Consider the following 20,604-nt stretch of genomic DNA (forward strand, 5'->3'; position numbering starts at 1 on the left):
TTTACGGGTGGCACAGGAAAGCAGTTGTTTCCTGGGTAGAGGGAAGGAACAACAATATGGTATTGGACGTTTGGGCAGATCAAAAAAATAATTTTTAATAATCCTTGTAAACAGCTGGAATTAAATAAACTAAACTATTGATCACTACCCAATTATATGTAAACTGGATGTTGGTGTAAGGTTGAGCTCAGAAGATAGTCATGGAAGGTGGATTTTCAAAAAAGCAGAGTGGAAGAGATTTATGGAAATGTGATTTGTACATTAGTTCAGTTTCGAAGAAACAAATGGTGTTGAAAGAAATGAAAGTGAGTTGCGACACAGTATTTATATGGCTGCAATGACTACAATACCAAAAAGTTCAGGAAAACTAATAAGAAAAGCAGTTCCGTGGTGGAATGCTAAATGCGAAGTGGCAGTTAGGGAACAGAGCCTTTAGAAGGTTAAAAAGAACGCATAACTTTCAACATCTGATTGAATATAAACAAGCACAGGCAGTAGTGAGAAGGTCTATAAGGCAAAGGAAAAGAATATACTGGAGAGATTATTGTAGCTCAATTGGAAGTACTATTAATATAAATGATGTATGGGGAATGATCAAGAAAAGGGAAGGTAATAGAAGATAGTTGAATTATCCAGTCCTTTCAGATGGAGAACAGTTGGCTATATCAAACGCAGAGAAAGCAGAAATGACGGTGAACACACTGAGTAAGTTACATAGTTCATGTAATTTATCAGAAGAAGAAATGCCAGCTGCCATAACACCCAAAAGAAGAAGAAGAAGAAGAAGAAGAAGAAGAAGAAGAAGAAGAAGAAGAAGAAGAAGAAGAAGAAGAAGCAGTTGTTTCATTTTGGGTTGTGTTTGCCTGTCTCCAAGCAGTAGCCTCTGATGTGGTGCATGTTTGAGCAGGTGAGCATCTATCACAAGTCACCAGGTTGGTTTTCCGCAACCTTGAGAGATTCTCCACCTCCATCCGTGTTTATGTGCCTCTGACACTTTTAACTGGACAGATTTAAAGTCCTCATGCGCCCAAAAATGTGTTCTATGCATTAGATGCTTGACTCGCCATTCAAACGTGTGCCTACAAGCATGATTTTGTGACCACTTGTAGGAACCCTGACCATGGTCCAAATATACAACCCACACGGCTGATGCAAACAATGGATATTTCAGTGAAGTGGGAGGCATCTTGTGAAGCAATCTGAACTTTAGAAATGTGCAAATTTTTCTATGGGGAAAACAAATTGGACTAAACTCAGATTTAAGTAATTCTGTATGTCTCAAAGTGTGTCTGAAGGAGGGCATCTTGAGATTGATTTGAAAGATGACCAACTTTTAAATTAAAGGGGGCTGTAACTCTGTAACTGCATGCAATCTGATAAATCGCCTCCAGTGATGTCACTCAGTGGCTAAGTTGCATTGTGGGTAATGTAGGCACCAGGTTCTACCTAATTGACTGTTTACAGTAGGCTATGCACTTCTCACAGGAAGTTTAAGTGTGTGTGTTGTGTTTGAGATTGTGAGTTTGAGAGTGTGGGTGTGTGTGAGAATGTTTCAGACTGTGGGTATGGGAGTCTCCAGGTCATGATGACAACACATTTTGACATTGCTTTGTCTCCCATCGGGCCAAAGAAGATCCCTCATACCTTTCAGTAGTTCTGCTGAACAAACCTGTGTGATATGATTTCCTGATGGTCGGTGGTGTTGTGGAGCAGTCTGCTAGTAAGTATCTGCCTTTAACTGTTATGTCTTTAGTTTGTTTGTCTCACTTGCCACACAGAAAAGGAAAATTCCCAAAAGTGTGATAAACAAAACTATGTATTTCCGGAAAACAAAACTCCCAGAACACCCAATGTAAAATGTCTCTGTATGGTGTTAAATCTTTGTACACTTATTATGTATAGTCAGTGGCAGAGGTGGAAGTACTCACATTTTAGAATATATGTAATGTTATATTATTGGATTATCACTGATGCATTAATGTGCTCAGTACTTTAATATTTAGCTTAGTCAAAAAGGTGATTCAGCTACTTTTATGTAATTCATCTGTTGGGTGACTTGTGAATGTTTTCCCGGGTCAACAAAGTTTCATCTTAATCTACAATATTACATCATTATTTACTGACATTTTATTGTATTATGCTTAATCTGCAAAGCAGTGGATTTAAAAATGACAATACCTGTCTCTGAAACTCTGAAGCAATTTTGGTTACATGGTCAAATATTATTGAAACTGAACTTCTTGATGGGCAATGATGTTCTCACCCCACCATAATTCCAAATACAAGCCTGTTTTGCTCTGTTTATGAACATTATGGCGTTAAAGTACATCTCAAACTCAAGGTCAAGGAGAAACAGGAGAAACGTGAAGAGACCAGGGTCATGTAGAGACGGGTGATGAGACTGATGCTGAACAGGTGCGTCTCTCTGCTGCAGCAGGAGCCAGAGAGAAAATAACTGGAAAAAAACAGAAAAGAACAAGCTGCCACAGCACACGATCTGAAGGACAAAACATTCATATTATTTACTGTGTTTACACTGGTGAGCCCTGCCACCTTTTTTTTTCTATTAAACTGTCCTGGGTTCGTTGTTTACCTCTGGGAACAGTTGGTTTATTCAGTTAGGGGAGTCAAATTTCTTCTCACTGCATAATGCCCCTTTAAGTAGCTCACCATACTTAAGTCAATGTACTTAGTTACTTTCCACCTCTTTGTACATGTCAACCTCATGTACAAAAACACAGCTTTGTGCAACTCCAGCCTGAGCATAATCTTTTAATTATTTTTTTTCTCAATGTCCTTTATTGCTTTTACTGCCCATAATGGTTTTATCTATTCTTTGGTGTGATGTTGTCTTCTCATAGTCCTTTACTGATTCTCAAGTGTTGCATTCTCTTTCTTTTTCTGTGAGTTTGCCTGTTTTTATCACTTTTATTCCTTTAACTTGAAATGAGTCATTAATTCTTTGTGTTTTTACATTTTCTGTTCTGCCTTCTTGTTTTAACTCGTATAGAGGTGTTAAATCCAAGACCACCAGACTAAAGAACTCTGTCTTTCCCACTGCCATCAGACTCCTAAACAGCAGGTAGAAGTTTACAGTCATGTTAAATATTCTACCTCATAAATCTCCCACATTTGCATTTTTGCACATTCATAAATGCACTCTCACATTTGCATGGTTTTGCAAAGGAAGAATGTCATTGTAGAGAAATGTCTCATTACTGTGCAAACGACAATAAACAATACAGACACATGTTTGTCCCTCTACTCCTCTGATTTTATCGTCTGCTCTCAGTACAACTTTAAAGGTGCTTCTCACCACCTGCTGCATCAATTTCTTCATTTGCTGAATTTTTCCATTATTGGGCCGATAATCTGTTCGATATGTACCATGCATCCTTAACTATTATGCTAAACCTGCAAAGTAAGCAGTTGTCATATAATAGTGTAAAGTATAAATTATAAAGACTGAAGTTCCTTTAAAAAGTGCCCTACTTGAGTAAATATATTCAGTTACTTTCCAGCACTGCACAATGAATGAAGCTGTGAGGAAAGCTTGCTCATGTTGTAAGCTTTGTTAGGGCGGCACCTGGTGGCCAGGATTGGTAGAGCAGCAGCTTCACTTCCACTTTATGTCGCCTCCTCTCTCAGCGTCTTTGAATAAATAAAAATAAATAAAAAATAAAAATCCAACAGTAATTGATACCATATAATCTGATGAATAAACAAATAAATGAATCAAACCGCGACTGTTAATTGCCCTTAATGCATCTCAGGACGTGTGACTCATGCTTCCTCTAAACGTCACCGGCTGACAGCCAATGACTGATCGCATTTGCTCTTCTTAGCGCGTGATGCTGAAGAATGTAAATCCGTGCAGCGGCTCTGCCTCTCTCTCCGCTCGAATGATCATCTCATTCAGAGACGATCTTTATCAGGGGAAAAAAACAACACAAAAACAATTTAAAAAAAAACATGATGTGACGACACGACTGACAGGTGTAACCGGCTCGTGCAGTTTTGCAGATACAGGAAGTGTTTCGCTGCAAGCACATCGCGCCCTCAAATGACCGACTGGTCCTACGGTGAAGGTAAAGAATACACACACACACACACACACACGGTCGTAGATGTGAGGTAAAACACGTGTGTGCACGTAGCTGCTTGTTTGTGTGATGGCAGCATGCATGAAGCTCAAGGCCTCAGTTCGCTGTCATCACAATCTGAGTCATGTGTTTGTGGCAAAAACGGATTAAACGCCTCGATTAGGGTAACTGGGTTGATCCCCGTTGGTATACGGAAGGGACAGTACGTGTTACTTTTGTTTTTGTTGTTGTTTTTTGTTTTTGTTTTTTTTCCCGACAAGCGACTCTCGACATGTTAATCGTTAACGCAAGTCTCAGGTTTGGGGGTCTTTAACCTCAACTGTGAGGCAAGAGACTGGAGTGAAAACGCTTCTGGTCACTGTGTCAAGTGTGAAGTCCACGTCCAGAAATAACCCCCTCCCCCACCCCCCCAAAAAACAACCACAATGACAGTTCACCTGTTTACAGCTTGAGCTGGTGGTATTTTTATTTAAAAATCTGCTTAACAAGATGAGGAGGCATGTTGCGTGATGATGAGATCCAGACAAATCCTGGAGCCTCTTCACAAAAAACAGCAAACAAGACTTACAGGAAGTCCATCACATTCAAGTTTTAATAGTGTGTGTAATAGTGTAAGCTTCGCTGCTGATTTCCAGCTTTTCTCTGTGCATCCAGATTTTCCTTTCTAAGAGTGTCATTAGATTTTTTATTTGAGGCTAAATGTGTCAGTGACTTTGAGAGGAGGTCATTAGACATCCACGGGGAAATGCTTCAAATGTGTCCCCCAACATGATTTAAAGCACCTATTTCATTTTGAATGCACGGGCCATAAACATGTCCTGCCTTGCAAACACCACTGGAGTTCATTGCCTTTTCCTGACACAGTGATTTGTGGAAAGTTACATTGACGGTACTTTGGAGTTCGAATGACGCTCGTCTTTTAAATGCTTTTCGTTGTAACATGACACAATTCAGTGTGCTGCTACGTGTGATCAGCTCAGAAAGATGCATTTCAATGCAACGACCACTAACGGAAGGGAGACATTTACCGGCGCATTTCAGCCCATCAAATCCCATCAAATGTGTTGTTTTCCCCTGTAGATGCGCTGTGATGTCACAGTGATGTAGACGGTGTCACCATGAAGGGCTCCAGCTCCAGATGGGCCTTCTCCCTGGGCTTCCTGGTGGGGGCCTGCAGCATCTACTTCTTCCTGCGCCAGGTGTGGTTCGAGAGGAGCTACCCGGTTCTGACGGAGGCTCAGGAAAAAGCCACGGTGGCTGGGGAGAGCCCGACCAACTGGAAGAAGGAGGGAGCTGCTCTCATCAGCCTGCTCCATCCTCACCATGCAGGTGCTTTACACAAAAGTTTCAGATTGATTTTAAAGCGATCGGTGTTCAATCACCCCTGAAATCTTTTTCCGCTTGACTGCAGCGCCATATATCCATCCGGTTCATTTTTGTGAGTTTCGTAGTGATGTCTGCTTTTGAGTGTAATGGAACTAGATGGCACTAAGCTTGTCGTGCTCAAATCAAAGAAAATAGACCCTGCATGAAACAGGGAAGAATTTGTCAGGTGTATTTTTTTTTTTCTTTTGTCCCTTTTGAGCACCACAAGCCGAGTACCATCTAGCTGCATTATATTCAAGATATAATGTGCAACTCGCACAAAAACAATTTAGATGGACAAGCAACACTACAGCTAAGAGGGAAAATATATATTTTAATTTGGGGTGAACTGTCCCTTTAGAAACATAATTTATGTATAGTATATTTATTCGTTGTTATTCTTGTAGCAAGCGCAGTGAAAGGCATAAGAAGAACGTAGAGTAAACTGCGTGGATATGGAGAAGTCGTTGTCATGTGTGACACTCCTGCTGTAATTCCACGTACAATAGCTTCCCTTCACACCAGGTAACATTTGTATTGCACTGTTTGTTTTGTCCCTCCTAGATGAAGACAGCCGGGTGGCAGACCTGTTGTACCAGAAGGTGCGCGTTCTCTGTTGGGTGATGACTGGGCCGTACAACCTGCAGAGCAGAGCTCGCCATGTCAAGGCCACCTGGAGTCGCCACTGCAACGTGGTGGTGTTCATGAGCTCCGAGGAGGACCCAGACTTCCCCACCGTGGGCCTGGGCACGAAGGAGGGCCGCGATCAGCTCTACTGGAAGACCATTCGAGCCTTCCACTACGTCTACGAGCACCACGTGAACGAAGCCGACTGGTTCTTAAAAGCAGACGACGACACTTTTGTGGTGGTGGACAACCTGCGCTGGATTCTGTCCAACCACACGCCTGAAGAGCCCGTCTACTTCGGCAGACGCTTCAAGCCTTACACCAAGCAAGGCTACATGAGCGGGGGGGCGGGCTACGTGCTCAGCAAAGAGGCTCTCAGGAGATTTGTGGAAGGTTTTCGAACCAAAGTTTGCACACACACCACACCCGTCGAGGACCTAGCGATGGGACAGTGTTTGGAGAAGATGGGCGTTCTGGCCGGGGACTCCAGAGACACTCTGCATCGGGAAACTTTCAACCCATTTGTGCCAGAGCACCATCTGACTTTCAAGTTCCCTAAGAGCTTCTGGTACTGGAGCTATTGTTACTACCCTATTGTTGAGGCAAGTTTCTTCACTTCTGTTTTCATGATTACTCGAGTAAAAAATAAATGGTGAAGATGATCTTCGCAATTATCCCAGAGCCCACCGCTACGTCTTCCAGCCCAGCACCCAAATACTACATATTTATTATCATTTAAATTACAAAGAAAAGCAGCGAATCCTTACAGTTGATCGGCAGAAACAGGCAAATATTGAAAAAGCAGAGGAAAATACATTACATCTGTGCTCAGAATGCCTAGGAATGAGGCGTCCGTGACTTATGGTTAAGACAGATATGATACATCTGCTCTGTTAGCTGTCCGATAAAGGAAGAACGCCCAAATAGTTCCAAAAAAATCTCTGACGTCTAAATGTGGTTAATGGCTCCTGGGTTAGGCTGATTTACTAAAACTGGATTAGCCTTATTAGAAAGGAGCAGGTCAGGTTAGGAAGATATACTAAAGATGGAATGAACCTGTCAGTTGAAGATCCTTTAATAACATTAGCGTACATCTGCACTTCAACTGAGAGAATCATTCTTTTATTTTGAAATGTGCCATAAATAATCTAATTTTCTAAATGACAGTCTGTAGTGTACAGTTAGTTATTAGTAGGTTATTTTGCTTTTGGGGAATAAAATGAAATATATATGTTGGTTTAAATGAAGCAGCATGGAGATAATAACCAACAAAACAGATAAATAAAACACAGTATTATTTTTATATGATTATTAAATCAATATGTGATTATCTGGCACTTTCAAATTGTGCACCTGACCCCTGCATAAAACCATGAAATGAGTTCATTTTAAAGTAGATGATTGCAGCAGACACAGTGTCTGGTCAACAAAAGGAAAATTGGTCAATTTGTTGCTGATGATGCAACTAATTTGTTGCACTTTGCAATTAAAATGAGACGTGTCCATTGCTGATCCTGTCACACACTGACTGCCAGTGTATGGAGCTGCTTTGTCCTCCGTCTTTGTAAGGAAAACAAACATACTTTTAATATCAATGTAATCATTTATTTATTTATTTTTTATGAGACTGTTAAAATGGAAATTTGCCATATCAGAATTGTCAGCCTATGACAAAAGAACGTGAGTAATAAAGCTGGTGATATTCTATATTCTTCCTATTGTGATCACAAACACCAAACCAACGGTGACTAGCAAGTTTTTTCTTAAAAAATAAATAAATAAATAAATAAATAAATCATGATAGGTTAAAGCTCTGTGCCGTGGACGTCCATAAATCTTAAAAAGACAAAAATGAGAATGCGCTGAGGAGCAGCTTTCAAAAAGATGAGCATGGACAGGTTCTCAAGATGGTGGATTGAAGAGAGGTCAGGTTTAGCGGATATATTTTCAACAAAGATTGCATTGCTCGAGCTCTTGTTAGTTTACAGCACATAATGAACCCAAAGGAGAATAAAAAGCGAACAAGCCGGAGGATCTTGGCCGACAAGCTGGTTAGGAAGCTGACGTTGGCGCACGTGAACCAGCGCCTCCAAAGGCGGTCTCTGAGATTACAGCTGTTATCTCTTCAGTCATTGATGAAAAGCACAGTTGTTATGAGAGATGAACGTGGACCCTCTATATCAGTCGAACCTGACATTGTCCTGCTGCTGTTTATAAAACGGGACGTGTGTATTCATCCACGGCTAAAAATAGTCCCCAATAAGTTAACTTTTTCTTTTTTTTCCCCTTTTTGAGTAACATTTAAGAAAAACCTCGATTCTGAGCTGTTTTTGAAACAACTCGGCATCCTCTTTTTGTCTTTGAGTTAAACTTTTATATTTGTGAGCTGTTAGACTAACTGTTCACTGACATATACGGTTGGATTCAGCTTTTGATTGGATTTCTAAAATAATGCCAATCTTATCCTTTGTACAGTCACGCACGCGAGAGATGCTACATGTTGCATTTTTTAACACGAGAATGGAACAGTTTTAGATGTTTCCTTACAGTGACTTGATGCTAGTAACTGTTAAGCAGTTAAGACTTCGAGAACATACTGACTCATGATCCGTTTCGCACACAAAATGCTCCTACCTGAATTAATCCCTTGCAGCACATTACTGTTTTTTTCTTTAACCAATAGATAAAGTGAGTATTTTTAGGACTAACAATGCTTGGGCAGCTTGTTTGTAATTTATTATTATTATTATTATTATTATTATTATTATTATTATTATTATTATTATTATTATTATTATTATTATGATGGTCTTAAAAGTGATGCCCATTTCTGCAGTGAAACCTGTGAAAACCTCTGACTGCAGTGTGGTGGCCATCATCATTTTATTATGTCATTTTATCATTTTAATACATGTTTCTTTGAATCTTTTTTCAAACAAACTGTGTGTGTGTGTGTGTGTGTGTGTGTGTGCGCGCGCGTGCTATTGTTCCTCAGGGTCCGCAGTGCTGCTCTGACCTGGCAGTGTCTTTCCATTATGTCGAAGCGGAGCTGATGTACACTCTGGAGTACTTCACCTACCACCTGAGAGCGTACGGCTACAGGCCACGCTACCGGCCCCCCTTAAGCCGGCATCTGAGCCTGCGCCCTGTCGCGCACACTGCCGTGACGCCGGGAATTAAAGGGGTTCAGGAGGTGACAGATGGAAGGAGTCACACAACTTCAGACTCCTTTGTCAGTGGGAACCAAACTAAAGTAAAGACGGTCTCGGAGAGAGGAGGGGAAGACGATGTGAACTCTGGCGTCACTGAGAACAGGACAGCAGCCACATAAGACGGGCACCGCTGACTCTGTGTCTCTGCTGGGGCTCAATGTGCCAGAAAGTTTTATGACAGGTCTTCACTGATTCAATCACAGAAAATCCCAACCAGCATGACACTGTAAGAGTTCAGTGTAGGTGGCTTACGTTTTAATATATTTGCTTGGCATGATTCAGGAAGAAGAAGAGGAAGCAGTAGTACTGCAGAACTACCTGATCTGAGTCAATGATACAGTAGCAGATGTATGGAAATATATATTTTTAATGATTTTAGGTAATTATTTTTAATTTTTTTTTAATGAAAGGGCAAAAACTGTCAGGGTGTCACACATTTTACGTTATCAAATGAGATTCTTTTGGATGTTACTTTTCAGATTTTTAGTCATTTGAAAGATGTCTGAAATGAACAGCAAAATGACTTGAAATTATGCTTTCTTTGTGTCTTTCTTTGCATTTTTCCTTTTGAATCCTCATACTTTCAGTACACAGCTGGCAGCTATATGATGCCAGCAAGAAAAGTAAAAACTGTTCTGAAAAAAAAAAGCTTTTCTTTTTACCTTGGAGTGATATGAGATGCTCTGATGTGAAAGCGCTTACCCAAACGCCCCCCTGCGCTTCTGTCTGAGAACACTGTAGGCTCTGATGAACACAGCATCATTGAAAAACTGCGCTGAATCTAACTTGTCTAGTCATTTTATGCAACCCAACAGTAAACGCTGTAGCAGGCGACTGATCATCACACTCTGATCTTGAAGAATCCCTTGCAACCAGCTGCAGGAAAATGCACGGGCGCTTGAAAAAATGAATAAATTATGTATAAAAAAATTATGTTTAATTTGAACATTGAGGAAAAAGAACAACATGATAAAGAAATAGAATATATTAAGCTGTCACTTCTAATTATGCCTTGTCTTCAGGTAAAACAAATACAATCTGTATAGTTTGATGGTCACTTTCATGAGCCAGCTGGCAGGTTTACATTGTGAATCATTAAGTCGTCTTCGTCAGACGTTTGGTTCATTGTTTGTGTCCGCTGTGAGCTTCTGTCGTTGATGCGAGATGTGGGAGTTGCTTCGGAGTTCACGTCTACAGCCCCTGAAGAAACCTGCAACAAAACACATTAAAACGTGGATTTAAGTGAAACCTGCGCTCAATTTAAACGTGTGGAATCAAGTATTTAATACACCCAAAAGAAATGCATCAAAGTCGGCAGTGCTTCACGACTTGAAACCTCAAAAGGCTCCTGTCTGATTCGGTTTTATCCTTTATTTGACAGGTAAAGTGTTAACATGACCGTCGTGTTTCAGTGTACTGAGTGAAGAAGAGGAGGCACTCACCTCAGCCTGCACTTGTTGAAAAAAATGCCTCTCCTCTCTGGGTACTCTCTCCTCCAGGGACCATTATCTGTGAGATAACACATAACAAGATATTCCCATGAAGGTATATGGTCTGTGTGATGAGCACCAGAGACGTTCAGTCTGAATGCCAGCAGGACTGCTGAGAACATTTGACTTGTGTCAGCTGCAACACTCACCGGGCTCTGAGTTTCTCCTTCCCATGAGACCAACAAAAATGTCATTCATTTCCCCTGATGACAAGAATAGAAAACCATATAAATTGTGTGTTTTTATAATGATAATACAATAATAATGTCAAAGAAAAAAAAGAGAAAAAAAAAGCAGCCACTTCATATCATTACTAAATCATAGACGTCTTACTTTTTTGCTGTGGCTGTACAGGATCTGCATCTGAGGGACAAGAAATGAAATCAAAGGGGGAAAAAAACAGCTTTGTGAAATAGACGTTGAAGGACCATTTCGGAAATAATCAGACAATCAATTATAGTAATGAGCCTGAATTAACACCATACTGCATATTATCATTTTTTGTTTCATCAGTTTATTATCATTAACATCAATGCTTGTAATATTATCATCATTATTACAACGAACTCATGAATGTATTCAGAGGACAACGTTCGTCATTCGGAGGAAGACTCACCCGCATTTCTTCTGCCCATCAGACCCACAAAGCTGTCGTAATCCAAATCGCTGTACCTCTTCAGAATGGTCCGCTTGAGGGTGTCCAAACCTGCGCTCTGCTGCAGCTATGATCAGCGAGAAAAATAAATAAGTTTCTGTTAAAAGTAGGCAAGGTCGGAGAATCAGTTTGCTCATTAGGCGCCAGGAAACCTACATCTGAAGCTGAACTGCGCGATCCTGGCTCCTCGCATCTGGACTGGCTGTATCGAAGTTTCATGATGAGGAACAAGGTCACCAGCAGCAAATGTGTCCTCATTTTTCCAGCACCACCTGTGGGTGATAATTACTTTATTAGGGTTGGCAAAACATCGTTGAATATTGCCTGTTTATTTATTTAGTTATTTTCCTTTTTATGGAGGAATCATTTGTGCTTAACGCGCAAAAGCCGGTGCGTAATTGGTGCGTAAAGGCGCGCGGTGTAAGACATACTTTGTAGGACTTATTTTTAATGTAATTATGTAATTACTGTCTTGATTGTCATGCACGGATCCAACAAAGATACAGAAAAACAAACAAACAAACAAACAAACAAACAAAAAAACGAATATAATTTCACAGTCCCCTAATGTTTCTCCTCCAAAAAGTCATGGTAAAAGCTGAAATTCCCTTCCACCTAACACGAACAAACACCCGCTGAAAATAGAATACAGATTGAACATTTCACTTGAGCATTTACAGTTTGTTTGTTTTTTCTTTCTTTACCTGTTTTTGTCGAGCAGATACTGTGGATAAAGTGTCAGCAGCGCGCACCCCGGTGCAGAGTAAAGTGGGAGCGGATAGATCCTTCAGTGAGATCCGGTCAGGATAAATGAGGCGTCCAAGCTTTGGGGTAATAAATAATAGCTGGATACCTGCGTAACGCCAATCAGCAACCGAGGCGTAGGTGGGGTATCGGGTCTTATATCACGTTGTGCTGAATGCTGCGTAGCCTCCTCAGTGATGGTGATGAGCTGTTGCCAGTCCACCAAACACGCACGCACGCACGCACACTCATCATCATCATCAAAAAAAAAAAAAAAAGACGTCACGAGGAAATAGGTTCGTGAACTCAAGCCCATCCCTGAACATGTTGGGGAGTTAACTTGAGAGTTGGCTCTAGAGGAAACAAGCAAAAAATATTTTTTTTCACGTTCTACATTTCTGTTTTATTTTATTTATTTATTTATTTTTGTAGCTGACTGAGAAGTGCAGCAGTGTCATTTATCCATCACTCCTGCTCACATGTTCCTCTAGGTGCCTTTCCACTCCATTGGCTGCTCGACATGATCACTGTCAACATGCTAATCTTTTTAGGAAGTAATTATAAAGATAACAGCTGCCTCTGCATGTCACTCTACAAGACTGTGATTTATGTGACTAGATAGGCTAAACAGCTGTGTGTTTCTAATTGACTGCCCAACAGGCTGCACATTTATACACAAAATGTGGCATGAAAACAAATCTACCTCTGGGCAGGTTTTTTTTTTTCTTTTTTGTTGGTTAATGGAGTGGTGGTGTTAATTCCTACCACGCTATATGAATTTAAATGAAATCACATTACATTTTTGACAGTATTCATGAGCACAGTTTAAAGGGGCACTCTGTCGCTTTGGAGAATAATTGCGATATTCATAATATTAATGAGTTAATAATACAAACTCATAACTGAATAAACAGGCTGTTCTCAGAGGATTATAAGGCCCCCAGAGCCCCGAGGCTGGAAAAGTGGCAGGGTACGCCAAATAAAAACAACGTAAAACAGTGTGAAATGTGTTGTCCTTTAAGGTCGGTTTGTTTATTCAGTTCATTAAAAAAAGAGCAGAGTAAATGTAGTTTTTTTTACACGTAAAAAATCTGCCAATCAAGATCTTTCTCTTCTGAGACAATTTCTTCTACAGAACTACATAGTGCACCTTTAACGGCTGGTGTTTTTGTTGCGCACACAGTTGAATTCCACAGTATTAGCTGAGAATCCTAATCAAAAAAGTGAATATTGTCAGCGCAGCCACTGTTCTGACTCAAATCCAGACATGTGTTTGTGTGGACAGACACGTCCTCATACCAGTTGTGACACAATGAGCAACATGTGATTCAGACAGTCACTTTCCATGGCTGCTATGCTCTCTCTTAAACAGCTCTGACAGGTGCTGAGATGAAATGTCTGTCTTGTAACTTATATAAGCACAGATTGTGTGACAGCTCTAAGCAGCGATACATGCTTTAGTTGCTCTGTTATTGTAGTGAAGACACTTCTAACATTTCCTATCAATTCAGCTCCAAATGTTAATGTTGTAACGCCGCAGTATTAACAGAAGATCTTTATTAAAAAGTCTTTTTGTTACACCATAAGCAGCTGAAAACGACTCATAATTAGTGCACATACCAAACCGATCATTTTTTCTCGCAATTACACAAGCAATTACACTTGTGTTGGCGTCTGTGCGCGCATTCGGAATGCAAACAAGCATTAATTTTTCAGCAAAGGAAAGTTTGAGATCACAGCTTTGAAACGAGGCATGCAGGGGTAGCTGCTGCAGAGATCAGTGGCTGTGGTCCTCGGGGACTGAGGCCTCATATAGGCGACACTAACAACAAAGCACCAGGCAAATAGTGCGTTTCACAAAAGGTTAACACTGCTGTGTTTTTAGTAATGATTTCCCATTTCCATATTTGTCCTCTTCACGTAGTAGCACGGGGGTGAGGAGAGGGGATCGCAGCAGTGCAGGGGTCGGGGATGGGAGATCTGACAGAAGTGGGGGAAGTCATTAATTGAAGTTTTACATTATTGATGAGCGTTTCTTTTATCCCCCTTGGTAATCAAAGAGAGCCGGTGTGTGGAATAACAGAGAGCACAGAGAAAGAGTGCCAGGGGCTGTTTATCCACAACATGCAAAGGCAAGGAGAAGTTTTTCATCCAACCGAAAGGCTAATGGCTATTAGGTCCCCATGTGCTGCAGTGCTGGATGGACGTTCAGCTATACGTCACATGAACGAGGTCACACGCAGCCTCCGCTCTGTTGCATTCAGATGTCAATTATTCCCGGCACCTGACTGAATGAAAACCGTTGTGCTCTCGTGATGTATGAGCTCTTCTCAGAGCTGCAGACAGCTGTGAAGGTGATTGGACGGTGTCTCGCCCTGACAGGTCAGCGGGATGTTCACGGTTGGCTCACTAACAGCAGGTAGCACACGGTGGCAATAAGTGGACTAGAATGAGACAAGACACGTAATAAGACACAGTTCAGCCCAGTGTTAAAGGGACACCGTGGAGCTGTGGAGAAAAACATTTTAAACTTATATTTAATCGTATCTTATCTTTAATTTTTTTTCCATGTCTGAGTAAACAAGCTGTTCTCAGAGTTAAATAAAGTCCCCAGAACACTGTTTGTAACAAGAAAGGTGGCAGGGTCCGCCACATTTAAACAAAGTAAAACAATATGAAGCTGTGTTGTTCTTTATGGTCAGTCTGTTCATTCAGTCATGAAAGTAGAGGGAGTTTATGTAGTTTGCTCAGGCATGAAGAAATCAGTCAGTGGAGATCCTTCTCTTCTGACTCAAACGTCTTTCCTAAAATGACAAAGCGGACCTTTAAGATTTATATTATCTATGCATGAAAAACACGATCAGGCAGTTTGCTTCTGGATAATGTTGCGTGGCCTCGTCCTTCTCTGATTCAGATATTCTTCAGCAAATGTGTAAAAAGCGACCTGTCCTAATTTCATCATCTTTTTTGTTATAAAATGTCAGCTGGTTTCAACATTTTCATCTCATAATGTCGCTCATATCATCCTCTCTTTAACAGACTGAATAGATTGCGGCAACCTTGCTGAGGAACACACATGAAGCGGGATGCACAGAATATTTGGAAAAGACTAAAAAAGACTCGCTCACACGACCGTAGAACGCCTTAAAAAAATGACTATACATGCCCGGAACTACAGCGTGGCAGTTCATTTTGTTTTGTCAGGACTTGGAAGTAACAGATTAATTCCTGTGTGAAGTTGTGTTGTTGAGGGGAGCAGCAGATAGAGCCTGGAGTGCAGTCACACTGTTATTCTCCCCCCTGTCTCTCTAATGGAGCTGCCAATCACCCATTCGTGCGGGCTTTCATGGCCTGAGAGGAAGAAGATAAAGTAAGTTCCGCCCTGGAGTTGAGAGGGGACAGTGACGTGACGAAGCCCTTATATGGGAGAGGTGTTATGAAAGAGGGAGAGAGGGAGGGAGACGGCGAGGATGAGACGTGCGAGAAATTGCGGGCAGTAGATGGAACTATATTTGTATATATACATACATGCCGTGGTTGGACGCACAGCTTGGTAAATCTCTAGGCCGATAAGTCCAAAGGGGATTCTGCATGTGTGAACACAGTAATAGGAAAAACCTTCACACACTCGGTGGCCGTCCCTGCTGTTCGCTCTTGCTCGTGGCGACGTGGAGGCTAAAATAAGAGGATCTCGATGATTCCAGGCCTCTCCACGGTGGAACGCAAGACACACCTGTCAATAATTGAGTTAATGGGCTCTAATCCAATGAAGGGAATTTAACTTGGAGTCTGCTTTATACTTCTCCTCGGGGCGTGTAAAATGACTTTGATGGATGCGTTTTTTTTATTCCACCCACTCCTCCCTGATCTCTGACATTGCGAGGTCCTGACGCGTCACTTCCATCTAAATGTTAATTTGAAGGCTGTTTCTTTAAGACTGGCATGGATGCTGATATGCTCTGAGAGTCTATTTGCATTAGAACATCTTGGCTATGGAAAACTGTGAGAAACAAATGTCGCTAAACCAGAACACATTCATTTTTCTTTTTTTTTTCCTGTGCTCTGCAAAGAGCCCCTGAGAGTGTTTTTCTGCTCAGGTCTTGTCAGAAGGCTTTCGTCCACTTTAATCTTCTCTCACTGACGGAGGTTGGTGCCGAGGCCTGTTGGAGAAAATAAGACTCTCTGAATCTGTTTTGGCTCTTGACTCTCTCTTTGTCATAGATTGGTTGACTGTTAGGGTCGTCCTTCTAACAGTATTGCCTATTTTCTACTCATGATAGAGTGAAAATCTTCTAGACGGTACATTATTATCCTGTTCGTCACAGAGGCAATCACTGTGTCCCGTATGCATCCTTTTATTTGCACTGTAGTTGATAAAATGACTGCAATCAGTTGTTTGACTTTTGTTTTCAGCCCTAGAAATCGGTTTTCTGTCCTGAAACTGTGAGGTACTATAAATCATCCAAACTTGGCTGAGATGACTGGGTTTGGCTTTTTCATTTGATTGTGTACTCCAAGATGTGTCGATTTTTCATTGTGAGAGGCATGTTGAATGTTGCCATTTCTCCACTATAGTGAGATGTGATGAGCCCCTCATGCTTAATTTATTTCCTCTGCCATTCGCCATTACTCTGCTGCCAGTTTCCCAAACATTTTGGCTACCACTGTAACCACTCACAGCTTTGTTTTTACATTCAGTTTGAACACTGGACGTTGTTATTTAACCCCTTATTTTCCTGTAATATTTTCTGCCATGTGCAAGTGGTTAGCTCCAGGGCCCAAATAAGTGAACAAAATGTAGATGTATTACTTGTGTGTGACATAAACAAGACTGATTAAACCACATCTGTCAGCTTATTTTAAAAGTGCAACATGTAAGAATTGGCCGCCTGTCCAATTTATACTCCAAATACAGGGTGGATATCACCAGAGTGACCGCCAACGGCTGCTAACTGAAGTTAGCTTGTTAGAGGATTTTCGTTCGCTGTTGAATGTTTTAAACTATACATTTCTTATAAACATGTATCAGTGTACCATTTAGCTTACAGGGTCTCAGGGTGTAACAATGATGTTATACTGCTGGAAAAGCTAACATCAACTTTAGCCCATTGGAGAAGCTAACAGATGTTAGCCCCTTAAAGAAGCTGAAATTTGATCTTAGCCTGTTGGAGAAGCTAACACTTCATGACGTGAGCCTGTTAGCTTTAGATTTCCTGGACCATGTAGGGCTATTACGTCAGTGGTATATCCCCACCTCCTCTGAAATGATTAATACTTCTGACTCACCAAGGCTATAATTAAATTACCATCTTTTATTCTCCATTACAAGAAGTTACTGACAGGAAAACTGAGTACATCACAGTTGCCACTGACACAGGCAGTCTCATGTACATTCTAAACACAGATCAGTGTTGCCAGATCATGCGAGAGAAACCAGCAAGTGGGCCCAAGAAAACAAGCCCAAAACAAGCGACTTCTATGGTCGTGGTTAAAAAAAGAAAAACGAGATCATTAAACTTTGCACACACATAAATGTCACGCTGAATCCAGAAATGTATCGAATTGTATCATCGCATGAATTATTGTTGTTATATGTTATGATCCTTTTTTGTTTTAGTTCCAGGACTTCAAACAATATGACATACAATAGGAAGAGGATCGAGGAAGAACAAGCCCAAAAGACCTGCGACCCACGACTACCAATATTTATAAGCGACTTTACAGAAAAACAAACCCAAAGTTGCTTATAATAAACAGACTTGGCAACTGTGACACAGATGCGGGCATGACAGGACGAGCGCCAATTAAGGAATCAAGTTTACAGCTGTAGCTAGCTAGATAAGACAGGAGGTCTGAGATTGGATAGAACAGGGCTGTGATTTTGGAATTGCTTCTGTGTTAGGACAATAGGATTTTTCCTGAGTTAAGAAAGGGCGAGCAGCCGGGACATTTTTCTGTAATGAGGCCACGGGATCTCAATTGATATTTTAAGTTGAATCCATGTTGGAATTCTGTTCAGATAATTGATATGTAAAACATCTATATAGCTCATTACTGTGGTGTGAATAAGAGCCGGCAATATTGCGATGAGCTTCAGTCACACCTGGATATTAGACTGACTGACTGTGCCCGGATGTGACCTCTCCCTGCTGCTTATTTCTTTCTGTCCCGCCTGCTCATAAAATGGTGTCTGGGGAAATTACGGAATCATAAGATCAAAGTATGCAACATAGAGACTGAGACTGAAATTGGGAAACGGCGGAGCTCTTCACGGTCACCCGTTCTGATTGAATTTGAGCATTTGATGCAAGGAATTTTGTGATGTGTCACTTCCTGCTCTGCGCGTGTTCTTCTGTTTCTGCATGCGTGTGTGTGTGTGTGTGTGTGTGTGTGTGTGTGTGTGTGTGTGTGTGTGTGTGTGTGTGTGTATGCATGCACATATAGGTGCATTAAGTCCGGCAGGAAAATTTAAAAGCGACACACATAAACACACCAACATCAAACAAACTGCACATGTTTTATTCAGCTGTGATGTGACAGATACCCACGGGACGATGTGGAAAATTTCCCATGACAGTGCTGGAAATACAATAGGCCACATTGATCCAAGCTCTTTGTATGTCATTAAGCACAGTCATTTCCTGAGGGGTTTGGATTACTGGAATGCTTTATTCTTTATTTACTGATATGGTACGTACAATGATAGATACGTAATGAGCTTTAAGAGGTTTCAGTGTATGATCTACTGGCTGATGTTCAGCATATGCTCACGAGTAGCTGAATTTCAAAAGAAGATACATAGTATTTATTGCTGAAATAATAAGCCTGGACCAAAGGTGAGTCCTGCATAAAGGTAATTTTCAAAGCCAATAAAAAACGGAGCTGTGAATGACCGCTGGCATTTTTGCACGCCACATTGTCTCGTTTCACAGGAGACCAAGTCAATGAAACACATTATTCATGGAGCACTCGCGTAATTTGCTGGTCACATCACCTTCTAGAAGCGGCTGTTATTACTTTCATGGTATGAGGGGTCAGCCATTGATCACTTCTGACACATCAAGACAGTTTCTTTTGAATGTTACTATTAGCTGCAGCACCAGCTCGCGACGTAGGTGAAGCACAAATAGTCTTTTCTCTTTGGACTGATGTTAGAGTAGCTCCAGGTTTTCAGGTTTGATTTGAGGAAGCAGCAGATCCACAACAACTAATGGATTTTAAAAAGATCTAATGAATGAGAGATATACAAGGTGCAGACACACTTATAAAGGGACTCAAAACTGTTGCACTTATGAATATTGATTTATTATTAATTGATCAAATGGCTATGTGTGATGTCACTGGTATTAACAAACAGAAATATCTAAGGTTATCTATCATGATATTTTATTGTTACATACATTGGCAGCTGTAAATACTGATAAAAAACATTCTAAAAATACATCCTGTGGTTCGGTGCCGACCTGTTTACTAAACATATAACATATATAAGTACTTAACATTTATAATCATCAGAGAATGTTATCGTTGTTTTTGGTTCTGGATCTGTTTCCTAAATATATCCGTATGTGTGTGAATGTGTAAATGAGAGGCATTAACTTATAGCACTTTGTAGAAGGATCTTCATTAAGTTGACTCCATTGACTTGTATGGCGGCGACGTTGATGTATAGTCCAGCGCTCAGTGGGGTGTCATGTATACATGTACATTATGAGAGTGGATTTTCAGCTCGCGCATTCATACTTCAATGAACAGCAAGGGAAAAAAAAAAATTAGAATTTTGCAAGAACGTGCTGCAGCCAGTCACAGCTGACAACTGTTGCGTGTATGTTTTATATGTAATTGTTTGTTCGCATGTGCTTGTCTGGGTAATTGTGCGTGCTCTGAGTACAGCATTTTCTTTCTTTCTTTTTTTCTCTCTTCAGTGATTATGCATGAAGAGCTTTTACTGTGCTATCTCCCATGAAGCCACAGTCGGACCAATAAAAGCCACATCAAACCTCGGCCTCTCAACACACACACACACACACACACACACACACACACACAGAAACACACTTGCAAATACAGATGACTGATGGCCCTGGGCTCCCCTCTGTAAATGACAAGTGCCATCCATAACAGACAGGCAGGGGCTGGTAAAGTGATTACGTTCATAACACGCGGTGTCCTGGTAAACACAGCTGGCACCACGTCTGTCGCGCTAGACACGAGGGCAAATTGCTCAGTCCATGTAAAAAGTATGGATTGCATTTTAGGATTGTCTTAAGAGCACGTTGACGCGACAGATGGATGGACTATACCTTTATTCCACCTCACTTACTGTAGAAGCTGTGACTGTCTGAGCCAGGGGATGTCAGAGACGGCCAAGTATGATAAAACCTGATAAGATACCGGGAGGAGGACAC

The 20,604-nt window shown here is 41.1% G+C and overlaps 2 protein-coding genes and 1 long non-coding RNA gene across 5 annotated transcripts; 2 read left to right on the forward strand and 1 right to left on the reverse strand.

Annotated features, from left to right (window-relative positions):
* The first annotated feature begins 500 nt into the window (after positions 1 to 500).
* On the forward strand, positions 501 to 3,251 carry LOC119023261. Of its 2 annotated transcripts, XR_005076217.1 has the most exons (4): positions 501 to 907; positions 1,631 to 1,720; positions 2,342 to 2,539; positions 3,011 to 3,251. It is a non-coding gene; the product is annotated as an uncharacterized LOC119023261 (long non-coding RNA). The 2 variants fall into 2 exon arrangements; XR_005076216.1 differs by having other exon boundaries at positions 2,342 to 3,251.
* A 596-nt stretch (positions 3,252 to 3,847) lies between these two features.
* On the forward strand, positions 3,848 to 9,837 carry c1galt1a (core 1 synthase, glycoprotein-N-acetylgalactosamine 3-beta-galactosyltransferase, 1a). Its single transcript, XM_037105376.1, has 4 exons — positions 3,848 to 4,088; positions 5,184 to 5,432; positions 6,033 to 6,697; positions 9,091 to 9,837. The coding sequence occupies exons 2-4, from the start codon at positions 5,222 to 5,224 to the stop codon at positions 9,424 to 9,426; spliced, it is 1,212 nt and encodes a 403-aa protein (XP_036961271.1). The 5' UTR covers positions 3,848 to 4,088; positions 5,184 to 5,221; the 3' UTR covers positions 9,427 to 9,837.
* Positions 9,838 to 10,288: 451 nt separating this feature from the next.
* Positions 10,289 to 15,893, reverse strand: tac3a (tachykinin precursor 3a). Of its 2 annotated transcripts, none has more exons than XM_037105378.1 (7): positions 15,725 to 15,893; positions 11,609 to 11,724; positions 11,414 to 11,519; positions 11,131 to 11,160; positions 10,947 to 11,000; positions 10,750 to 10,816; positions 10,289 to 10,517 (listed from the first exon to the last, which is right to left on the reverse strand). In XM_037105378.1, the coding sequence occupies exons 2-7, from the start codon at positions 11,708 to 11,710 to the stop codon at positions 10,499 to 10,501; spliced, it is 378 nt and encodes a 125-aa protein (XP_036961273.1). In that variant the 5' UTR covers positions 11,711 to 11,724; positions 15,725 to 15,893; the 3' UTR covers positions 10,289 to 10,498. The 2 variants fall into 2 exon arrangements, with proteins under 2 accessions (XP_036961273.1, XP_036961272.1); XM_037105377.1 differs by lacking the exon at positions 15,725 to 15,893 and adding an exon at positions 12,157 to 12,356 and having other exon boundaries at positions 10,292 to 10,517.
* Between the last annotated feature and the right edge of the window lie 4,711 nt (positions 15,894 to 20,604).

The sequence above is a fragment of the Acanthopagrus latus genome, chromosome 7, assembly GCF_904848185.1.
Source record: "Acanthopagrus latus isolate v.2019 chromosome 7, fAcaLat1.1, whole genome shotgun sequence".
Classification (NCBI taxonomy): Eukaryota; Metazoa; Chordata; class Actinopteri; order Spariformes; family Sparidae; genus Acanthopagrus; species Acanthopagrus latus.

Coding starts and splice junctions, on each gene's coding strand:
- c1galt1a (XM_037105376.1), top strand. CDS start 5,222: ATGAAGGGCTCCAGCTCCAGATGGGCCTTCTCCCTGGGCTTCCTGGTG. Junction 5,433..6,032: donor GCTCCATCCTCACCATGCAG/GTGCTTTACACA, acceptor TGTCCCTCCTAG/ATGAAGACAGCCGGGTGGCA. Junction 6,698..9,090: donor GTTACTACCCTATTGTTGAG/GCAAGTTTCTTC, acceptor ATTGTTCCTCAG/GGTCCGCAGTGCTGCTCTGA.
- tac3a (XM_037105378.1), bottom strand. CDS start 11,710: ATGAGGACACATTTGCTGCTGGTGACCTTGTTCCTCATCATGAAACTT. Junction 11,520..11,608: donor CGCGCAGTTCAGCTTCAGAT/GTAGGTTTCCTG, acceptor CGCTGATCATAG/CTGCAGCAGAGCGCAGGTTT. Junction 11,001..11,130: donor TGTACAGCCACAGCAAAAAA/GTAAGACGTCTA, acceptor TCTTGTCATCAG/GGGAAATGAATGACATTTTT.